The sequence below is a fragment of the Pectinophora gossypiella genome, chromosome 29, assembly GCF_024362695.1.
Source record: "Pectinophora gossypiella chromosome 29, ilPecGoss1.1, whole genome shotgun sequence".
NCBI lineage: Eukaryota > Metazoa > Arthropoda > Insecta > Lepidoptera > Gelechiidae > Pectinophora > Pectinophora gossypiella.
Genome location: NC_065432.1, coordinates 2,712,793 through 2,724,169, shown reverse-complemented (window position 1 = coordinate 2,724,169; position 11,377 = coordinate 2,712,793). Strand labels below are relative to the sequence as shown.

At 37.0% G+C, this 11,377-nt stretch overlaps 1 protein-coding gene across 2 annotated transcripts; it reads right to left on the bottom strand.

Annotated features, from left to right (window-relative positions):
• Positions 1-1,715: 1,715 nt before the first annotated feature.
• Positions 1,716-8,145, bottom strand: LOC126379569 (sorting nexin-16). 2 transcript variants are annotated; one of them, XR_007568351.1, is made up of 3 exons: positions 7,761-8,145; positions 2,342-6,689; positions 1,716-2,282 (listed from the first exon to the last, which is right to left on the bottom strand). XR_007568351.1 is itself a non-coding variant. In XM_050028371.1 (2 exons), the coding sequence occupies exon 2, from the start codon at positions 6,679-6,681 to the stop codon at positions 5,797-5,799; it is 885 nt and encodes a 294-aa protein (XP_049884328.1). In that variant the 5' UTR covers positions 6,682-6,689; positions 7,761-8,145; the 3' UTR covers positions 1,716-5,796. The 2 variants fall into 2 exon arrangements, 1 of the variants encoding a protein (XP_049884328.1); XM_050028371.1 differs by having other exon boundaries at positions 1,716-6,689.
• Between the last annotated feature and the right edge of the window lie 3,232 nt (positions 8,146-11,377).

Sequence of the window (11,377 nt, the reverse complement as noted above, 5' to 3'; positions counted from 1 at the left end):
GCATGTGAGCGGAACTAGGTGGCCAACTAGTTGGGTCCGCTACAAAGATTTACCATAGACTTAGCACGAAACCGAACTGGGGGGTTAAAATGGCCACATCGAAGCAATTCATCTAAGAAAGCAATGTTGCAATGTGACATTTGCGCATATAAAAGTAAGTTCGCAATGCAAACATATATGTCAAATTGCAATATTGCTTTCTTAGATGAATTGCTTCGATGGATGTGGCCATTTTAACCCCCTGAAACTATTCAGCCTAAAAAATACCTATTTATTGTATATTTGAAAAGTCTAATTACATAATAAATATACTATAATATTTGATTGAATTTGTTTATTATTTTCCTAGTTCCATTTTAGAATGCCAAAAGACCCACTCAAACGTCAACCCACAACTATACCAGAGGTAAATCCGTGTGTGTCAGGATGGCGTGAGAGATGTCTGAATAGTCACGAAATGTGTACGTAATAACTGTACCTATGATCATGAAAACTGTACCTCAAACAATTCAATATTAAAATAGATAATGAAATATGCACGCCATCCTGACGTCAGCTTGGCGCGCATAGTGGGATATCGCCCAAACGTGTGGGAACTATGTTCTGAAACATACTTCAATAAACCTCATACAACTGCCCATGAAAAAAAATATATTCGCACTTGATATCTATAAAATCAAAATCATTTTTTTTTCCTATTTATTTATTTATTATATCTGTAATATATTCATAATAGGTAGTTATTACGTACACATTTCGTGACTATCCAGACATCTCTCACGCCATCCTGACACACGTAAATCCATCGCAAGATGAAATAAGTACCCACACCTCACCGACCTCTCTGTTAGACCAACGTAATAGGTGAGCCGTATCGCCGTCTATAATGGTCGAGCCAACTGTGTTAGTGAAAACTGCACTTGAGATAAATTAATAACTCATTGGTCCCGATTCCTGCAGACACCTAATTTTATTTTAAGTTATACCTGTGATTTTCTTACCCGCCGAAAAGGAGAGTGACGGATGATTGACAATCGTTAATTTTAAAATGAATGAATAAGCCGGGCGAATAAAATAGGCATCTCGCTCGTTTGTAATTTGTTTGACGTGGACTGTCAACTTAATTCTGTCGGGTTATTGCCCAATATAAAATTTTGGAAAGATTTTTAAACTTCTGCCTAAAATTGACATGTGTTCATATTTTTTTCCCACCGGGGTAAGCAGAGACTATGGAATTCCATTTGATTCGATCGATGACACACTTCTCTTGCTTCTTCCACATTCATCAATCGTTTTATACACACACGCCGGTTCAGAGATCTTACTGAACCTTTTCTAAGGACATCTCCAATTTGGCCAATGTACGTCCTTCTAGGTCTTCGTCTGCCAGTTTGTATACCGCTTTCGTAATCCTATTATCCGTCATCCGCTCTACGTGTCCAAACCAACCTAACATTCCCTTCTCAATCTTAGTCACTATATCGTATTTCACATCACATCTCTCTTATCACACTGTTCCTCACTCTATCACTCGACTTAATACCGCAGATGCTACGCAACTTCCTCATTTCTACGGCATTAATCCTACTTTCCTGCTTCTTCTGTCTTACCCAACATTCACTACCGTACTTCAGCGTAGGGACAAGTACTGCATTGTGAACAGCCATCGTCGCGTCTTGCTAGATACAGAAAATCAAACTATACTTTTTTATAAATACTTTTTATTTATAACACTTAAAAATTACACAAAGGTACATTTTTATACTTTTAGTATAGAAAACAACTTGTAAATATTGAAACTCACTATAACACCATCGTAATGGTTAAATTAAATCTACACGAAATATCCTGATTCCTGAACACACCTCTTAATTTTATTTTAAGTTATACCTGTCATTTTCTTATCCGCCGGAAAGGAAAGGGACGTGTGTCTGACAGCCGTTTATATTAAAATGAATGAGTGAATGAATGAATAACCCTGGCGAATCAAATAGGCATCTCGCTGGTATGCAACCCGTTTGACGTGTACTGTCAATGTGTATTTATGTCGGGTTATTGGCCTATGTAACCTTTTGGAGGGTTGTTAAAATTTCTGCCTAAAATTGACGTGTGTTCCATAAATTATGCCTGTCGATTACATCCCTCTTATTCGGCGGATAAGAAAATGACAGGTATAACTTGAAATAAAATTAGATGGTATGTACTGGTATCAGCACCAAACTTTCAGGAGCGGATCCAGCTTTTATGCCGGGGGGTGGGGGTGTAACCAGGTCGCAGACAACCTAACTCCGTTGAGGATTAGATAACATTAATTGCTGAGGCCACCCATGACCCAGACAACCTAACTCCATTGAGGATTAGATAACATTAATTGCTGAGGCCACCCATGACCCAACCTGTCGCCCTGGGGGAAGTCACCCCCCCCCCCCCCCCCGTATCCACCCATGCAAACTTTATTCCAATTTGACAGTTCCAAAACTAGCTCTATCACTTTCTTGCACTCAATGTAAGAAAGGGATGGCATTACACCTCTTTCTCTTTATTTAAGAGCTGCGCTCTTGTCGGTGGAGTAATCGCCATTCCTCTCTTCTTCCCGCCAAAACCTTCACCTCCTGATACGACACGATCTGCACCTTTTCTTTTATTTGAGGGAGGGATAGACCTAGGAGGACATTTATGAAACAAATAAAAGAGAAGGCATTAACATCTAGAGCTGTCAAAATAAAATAAAGTTTCGAACGTCAAAATCAACACTAATATTGAAGGCTATACTCAGAAAATTGTTGTTACATTTAAATGCAAAAATATGACAGAAAATAATCTTATAGCTTACTAAGATTACTTCATTCAACTGAAATATATTTTGTACTATGGTCCCAAATATACATCGTCTATATTGTCACTGGAAAGGGTTTTTTTTTAATTTCTGCCTAAAATTGACGTGTGTTCTATAAATTTTATGCCTGTCAATTATCCGTCCCTTTCCTTTTCGGCGGATAAGAAAATGACAGGTATAACTTAAAAAAAATTAGATGGTGTGTTCTAGAAAACGTCGTGAAAACAGGGGTGAAGGAAAACACCGTGAGGAAACCCACATACATACCCGTGAAATGCATTTTCGGTATATGACCTAACCTGTATTGGACTGGTTTTCCCTTCGCGGCTTGGAAGGTCAGACAGGCAGTCGCTTCTGTAAAAAAACCCGTCCTGTCAAATCTTCAGGTTACGGAAGTTGACCCTGTGAAAAACGGGATAATACTAGGGAGATGGTGTATTCTAGAATCAGCACCATTATTTTTCCATTTTCTATATCTAGCAATACATATTATAACATGAACTGCTGTTTTAGGATTTACCGGCGCTCATGTAATTTTGCCTTTCCAGTGACTATATATATAAGTATATATATCTAAATCTTTTTTACGAATCTCACCTGGCAACATTGATTTATACTAGCCAATTACAACGCACAAACTTTTTTCAATGTTACCAGCACGAAAAAGTCTTCAAAGTTATATTTATAAGGCTGCCAATGCATTTATTTATTACATTACACATTATTATCTAAGGCACACACATCGATATTGCTTGTACATTTATCAGATTAATTATAAAAAACATTTTTTCGACACTCGTCTTATTTATATTCTTTCAAACTAACCTGCACCTACTTTGTTTAACAATGAAAAACGGGGTATGTTTTTAGTGTTGCCATAATAACAAAAGGGTAAATTTACCGTAAATTCGGTGGCCCAAATATTTCTTCAACAATACAACACAAGGATTGCGCAGGTAGGTCAACCCTTATGTAGTGCTGCCAATTGGCGGGGAATTTGCCGATTTGCGGGGTATGGAGGGGTAGTGCGGGGACAAGGCAGGGTTTGGTTAATTCACGAAAAATTTGACAATGGGTCAATAAATGTGTTTTCTGTATTTTTCAAGTATATTATTATAATAAGGCACCTAGTGTCGCCTCTTTTATATTGCCGTGCCTTGCAGGGCGCCACATGTACCTTTTTACTATGTTCCAGCTTAATTTATGTTTGTGACATGCAATAAATGAATATGAATATTGAGGAAGTCTTAACAATACCATTGTTGCAATAATAAGGGCAAGGGATATCTAATGCAGGAAAATGATTAACGTTTCAACCCAGCAGTAACATGCTGAAGGCAAAAATTTGGAAAAAGTAATGCGCACTTAATAGTTTAGTTCATAAGCTTTGTTTTTTAAGTTGTATTTGTCACTTAGAAGAATTATGTAATATATCATCATCAATTTAAGAGCCACGCTCTTGTCGGTGCAGCATTTTCCATGCTACTTTTATAGGGAAAAATAGGGCAGTGGTTTCCCTCTTGCCTTCATGTAATACATATATATATTTGTCCTATTTCTATGTAATTATCACGGCGAAGAATTAGCCTAAAAGTTGTGGGGAAATTCGGGGAATTAAGCCTGTTGCGAAAGGGAACTTAAAATTTTACATTGGCAGCACTGGTCGTATCGTCATTTTAGATACTTATTTGTAACGAACACTTTAGAAATACATGAAAAAAAATCGCCACTGAATTATGTCCACCGGAATCACAAAAATTCACCCAAAATCAAGTAGGTCTACAAAGTAGCACACACATTCACTTGTAAACTTAAAATAAATTTAACATTAGCACAGCTACCAAATAAAATGCACTAATTATTGCTTTCTTATAAATAATTTACATATTTTAATATTTATTAGAGAGAACTGTGCTCTACATACAGAACAAAAAATAAAGATCAACGATCTTCAATAATTACGATACTTTTGTATTACTCATCACTTCTTACTTGAGAAACGGACAGACTCTCAACAGTGGCGTCCCTAGCAAAATATTTAGGTGGTGCGAGGCCTCACAATACAGTTTTTTTCGATTAGTTTACGTCCACCGAAATATACCTAGTTAACTACTTACTAGCAGGACAAATGGGGAGCGCTGAAGGCTCTCACCCGGTACAACAGTTGGGCGCGAACCTCGGATCAGGGCGTCGTCTGAGCGGAAGAATATTTGAAAGGATTAATCGACCCTAGTGGGTCGATAGCGATAAGCGCTGAATGAGGGAAATCGTCGACCACGCCAGCGGGGTCGATATCGGGGTAAGGGTAGTCTACAGTGATGTACCATTTTCGGGAAAGTTCCTACATTGGAAAAAATATGTAAAAAGAGCTTTATTTCTATTACCTTTAGGCAGACATGATCAGAGTACACGAAAGAACAATTTGACATAAAAAAATGAGCCAGTGTCTTTGTCACTAGGGCTGCCACTGTTAACTGGTTGGAGTGACATATCTCTTGTCTCTTTCTCACTATGTTTATTTACTATATTTCTGTCCTGTTATTAAGCTAAGGATATATCGATAATAGTGCTAATTCTCGCAGGCACGATCTAATTTTATTTTAAGTTATACCTGTCATTTTCTTATCCGCCGAAAAGAAAAGGGGCAGATCATTGACAGCTGTTAATTTTAAAATGAATGAGTGAATGAATGAACAATATATTTCTTTTAGTGTCGAATGTAAAACGTTGCGGGTTGTTTTAGATTTGTGCCTAAAATTGACGTGTTACATAAATTTTATGCCCGTCCTTTCCTTTTCGGCGGATAAGAAAAGATCAGGTATAACTTAAAATAAAATTAGATGGTCTAGAGTAATTAGCACCAATGTTAATATTGTTAGAATCATGCATGGAATGACTCTCATTACATTTCAGTTGAAAATAAACTAAAGTAATACATTTTGAATTTAAATCACTTTGAATCACATTGAGTTCATGTTTGAATTTGTACTGCAACTTTGACAATTCTTCACTACACCCTCAAGCTGAGCTAAACGTTTCTGCAAATGCATAATCGTTGCATCTTTCTGCTTCAATTGCATTTTCAGAGTCGTTATCGAGTCCTCTAAGGCCCCGTATACAGCTTGGACCTCCGGTTGATAACTAAATACTTGTGGAGGCTCATCCATGCAGAAAAACTCACGGACAACGGGATGATTTGGTAGCTTACTCAAAATAGCATTCACGAAGATTTGTAAGCCTCTCACTCGTTCTTCTAGGAATGCAGGTTCAAAGTTATCTCTAAACCAACGCTTACCTGGTAATGGAAGCATCAAATTCGGCTGCTCAGCTTTGATTCTGGAGTACAACCTCACAAAGTCTGTATAACGACGGAACACAAGCCAGGATTGATCCCGTTTATCATCTTCTACTTTCAACTTGTATATAGTAAACCTTGCTCGTTCCTCCATAACCTCATAACCAACGATAGGAATTTGTAACGACTCATACTTTTTAATTTCCTCCCGGTGCAGACTTAAGTCTATGTTGCTTATGCTATTTTGTACAGATTTCATGTTGCGATTGAAGTCTTTTGCTCTGAAGTTCTCGTTGATGTTTCCCATGCTTTTGAAGTGACCTCTGGACATGTTTGTTTTCCTTGGTGCCTCGAGGATTTCGTTATCAGATACAGCAGCATCGTTGTACTGAGATTTGTAGAACTTATTGAACTTCGCAATGGGGTCATGTGTAGGAGTGCCGTTTTCACTGGAGCTTGAAGACATTTCGTTATTCATGTTGTCTCGTTGTCGCTTACTCTCTAACATGTGTGTTGGCCTCTTTATTGCAGGGTTTTGTACATATTCCATCTTATTATCTGAAAATATAGAATTTTTGTTAAGCATTTGTATTCGTTTGGCGGAGATGAGATCCATCGGTACGGCAATGGAGGATGAAGTAGTCACAGAGACTGTAACCTGGAACCTGACAGAGGGCAGCAGTAACTGGCAGTACTATTCAGAGGCAGAGGACAGAAGTCCTAGTGCAGCTTTGAAATAGACTACTCTGGGCGCCATCCCACTCGCGTCAGACAGAGTAATGTGGGGCGGAAGGCAAGAGGGAACCTACTGCCCTATTTTTCCATAAAATGTAGCATGGAGAATGCTGCATGAAATTAGTGATGTGATACATTGTTTTAAGTTTACGCGGTTATTATCATATCATATCGGGAGTCTCATAACCCCATTTTAAATGCGGTACCTAAGAACCCGTTATTATGTGTTTTAATTTTGGTGATGTGATGTTTTGATATGAACATCTTAGTGAAGTCATTTGTACTCCTTAGTATAGAAATTTATTTTTTACAGATTATTCATTTTCCGAAACACAACAGCCAAAAGGCCATTATATTTCTTAATGTCTCAGTACTACAAGTGCAAAGGTAGTGCAGTCCTTTACTTACAATTAATGCAAGAAAAAGATAGAGCAAATTTTAGAACTCTCAAACTAAAATAAAATCAAACTTCCCAGAAACACCACCATTAACAAATAGTGTTATTGTAAGGTTTAAATACCCTTTGTTTATCATCATGACAATTAACATACAAATAAACATAATTACAATGTGTAATTCCCATAATGTTTGAGGTTTTCAAAGTTCATTATTATTAATATTTGTACATTGTTTCCATATCTCGGGACTATGCAGATCCCGGACTTTTGGATGGCTGCGTAGAGCCAAAGCCAACACATAGAACCCCTTTAAGATAATTTAATCTAAATGTAGTGTATTACAAGTAAATTTCAAAGGTAGAGTCTCCCCATAGTGATATCGCGTTTAATGTATTATATTTGGAAACAAAACTAAGCAATACGAAATGCACTCCCTTTGAGCTTAGAAAGTAAGGTAACATTTGTCAAAGAGTAACCAAAATAGAAATATACTTACGGCAAAGTAGATCCGTCCACGTTTAACAATAGTTTCACTCTTTAAAATAGCGTTTGTAAGATTTATCGTAAAATATTATTACTATTTTGAACACATATTGAACCACAAAGCCTATAGCCACTTATAATATTAAAAATATTTGCACCAACAACAATGACGATTCGTTTTCGCTGTTGCAACTGTTACTAGAGCAAGTTTAGCACCATATGTTGAGTTTAATAAAAAGAAATATGTCTAAATAACACATGTAAATGCTATTCCTAACAATAAACGTTGTTAAAAAGTTAAAAATCAACAAAAATAGCTACAACGCGCAGCGCGTATGATGACTTCAATCTGACAGTCAACTTTGACATTTGAAGTAGTGTTGCAATGCAAAAATAGATTTATTCTGAAAAAGGGATATCTCACAGGCTACGTTCCCCGAAAATAATATAGATGGCGCTGTAAACATTTTCCTTTCATCCATCCATCCATATCGTCTACTCTGGAAAGTCCCTCATTCTATACACAATGGCCTCAAACGACCTTCTGTGGCCCAGTGGTTGAGCTTTGGGCTGACGATCCGGAGGCCCCGGGTTCGAATCCGGTGGGGACATATCACAAAAATCACTTTTAGCTGTCATGGAATTCGTTGCCTGAATCCATTCGAAGGGCACCGTCGTTAGATGCTTTTAAAAGGCAAGTCAAGCAGAACTTTCTCAACTCTCTCTTCTTTATAACGTGTTTCTTCTTCTAAGTACTCCATTCTTCTTACATCTTCTTCTTTATAAAGTAGGTATTATAGTACTGTCATTGTTTCCTCTCTTCCATAGTAATGTATGTATATAATTACGTATTTATATATTATTATAATCATTATTTATCGTCTTCTATATATTTTTTTTATTATCTAGGTATACTTATATTTTTCAACGTTTTATTTTGCACTGTATATCGCTACGCTTTTTATCAAATTCATTTCCTATACTTAAAGGTTGCCTGGAAGAGATTGCTACCTTAGCAATAAAGCCGCCTGTTGTACTACTTATCCAATTATAATACTAATGTATTTTTAATATGATTTAAGTGCAATAAAGAGTTTTTGTATTGTATTGTAGCCTCAATGTACGGTCACGAGCAATTTTATGTATACACTTTGGTACCATGTCACATTATCTTTTTTGACAAATTGAACTGTAAGTCTCACTAAATGTCAAATATGTTAGTGCGACAGAGTCCTAAAGTGGGTACATTATATTGCTTTATAAAACACGTCAAAATGTTATTTTTCAAAATGGCGCTTTTGTGGTTTTCGCTACAAGGAAACGATATGTAAAGCGTATAATATGGAATAGTACCGAAACTTTTTATAAAAACAGTATCAAAGTTAGACAAGAATTATAAATAGATTAGTTGGTATAATAATCGCGATAACCTGTTTTAGACGTGTCAATAATAATTACGAAACATATGCGGGTAAATCTTCTAATTGAACTAGTGATGAGCGTTGACCTTCTTCTTTGCGAGTCGATGGCGATCGATATTAAATTTTTGCTGACCAGTTGGCCACGCTTACGGGGTGTATTTTTTTGTTTTGGTTTTCCCCGAAGGGTAAGGCAAAGGGTACTATGCCCATACAGCCATGTCTTAGGTATTTTTTTTTCTTGATGATTGATGAAATGATGAAAGGTGATGATGATGAAACCTAAACCCCCACCCTCGGAGTAGACTCCTACTCCGAACCCCAAACGAATTAACTCAAAAGTCCGCATAAACTTTCGAGTTATGAAGCGGCTTCTTGGCACGACGCGAAAATAGGCAGATACACTTTGTTTATTGAATACTCCGATATAATAACACTCGCGAATGTCTTCCGACTAACTTAATGCGATCATTAACCACAAAACACCACTTCGTATTAATTATTTAGATTATTCAATGAAGAAAGCAACTGTCCCGTTCCCGTTTCCCGCCAAAAAGCCATAGTGCAGGTATTAGGGCATTTAGGACAGCATAAAAGGTGGGCCATAGTGTGGTGCTACTCTACTTATCGATGTGATATAAGTAGGTACAAATAACGGCCAAAATATAGATGGCGCTGTATGCATTTAGCGTGATAATTACCTATTTTCCCATTGCTCAGGTATATCATTATTCAAAAATATAATTTAATGGCATATATGTATAAAAATAATTGTTGTTTGATATTTGGATCAGCTGTGTATAGAATTAGGTTGTTTTAAGTTTACGCGCTTATTATTATAATTAAAACACATAATAACGGGTTCTTACCGCGTTGAAAGTAGGGATATGAGACTCATACCCCGATGAGACCCGTTATTATGTTTTAATTAGAATTACGTTACTAAGTACCTATATTGCTTCCCTTTTTTTGACGTGACTTATTGTAGATTTGCCGCAGATGACATTTACTACTTGGCCGGACAAATAGGGAGCGCTGAAGCAAATCATCTAAGAAAGCAATGTTGCTGATATAGCCATCAAAACTATGTTATGTTATTCAAAGAGAAACCATCCACACCTACCTCCACGAACATGGCTGACGCGCGAATCAGCGTAGCCTATTACCAACTAGAATTCCTAGTACGTAAATATAAGTCGGAGCAACACAAAAAAGAAAACAAAAGTAACCTACTATTACTTGCGTATGCTCAGAAACAAGTTCTGAAATTCCAGTGTCCGCTTGACAGACCTTATTTCGTCGCTTTGTAGTGAAAACGAAAACCGAAATTTCCAGACAAATTAGATAAACAATGAAGTTTGGATTTTAAAACGACATTCGGTCTTACGACTTTAAAAGTAGGTAAGTATGTAGTGTACAGTCATGAGCAATATAATGTACCCACTTTAGGACTGTCGCACTAACATATTTGACATTTAGTGAGAATTACAGTTCAATTTGTCAAAAAAGTTAATGTGACATGGTACTAAAGTGTATACATATTAAATATATTAATGCTCGTGACCGTACAAAGTGAATTTTGAGATTATGACCCCACATGGATTCGAACCCGGAACCTCCGGATCGTGAACCCAACATTTGACCACTGAACCACGGCGAGCCAGCTTAACAGCTTTATTGCAGACGCGTGTGAAATGCGCTAATCAAGTTTCCCATATCGGGACATTGCTTTAATAAGTACTACACATTCTGACTAGGTATTTCTGACGCATCAAGAATTACCCACTGATCCAGGGAATCCCACAATGCCTGGAGATATTTGGTTCCTATTTAATCCAAGACCATGACCTTCATTTTAGTGTCTTCTCCAGTAAGTCGTAAGCTTCACACGCTGTATACTATTTTCCGTTTCTATTTAATTAATATCAAGTGACCAAACTAGGTGCCTATAGGTAAGTATAGATCGATGGTCTGCGTAAGATTAACACTCGTATTCTAATAAATTAACTCGACTCATCACCCTCAGGCCTAAGCTGAGCATTTTTTTTGGTAAATAAAGTCAACATTTACGTGAAAAAAAAATAAACAAGATAGGTAATCTTACGTGGACGGCGTCCAAATTGGAGAAATGGGTAAAAGTTATGAAAAATATTTTAAACGGCTTTTTCTTTAAACTGCCTCTTGGCGCTTGCTTTTCGAGTGACGATATATA

Excerpts from the sequence above, each read along its gene's own strand:
- LOC126379569 (XM_050028371.1), bottom strand. The coding sequence starts at position 6,681 with ATGGAATATGTACAAAACCCTGCAATAAAGAGGCCAACACACATGTTA.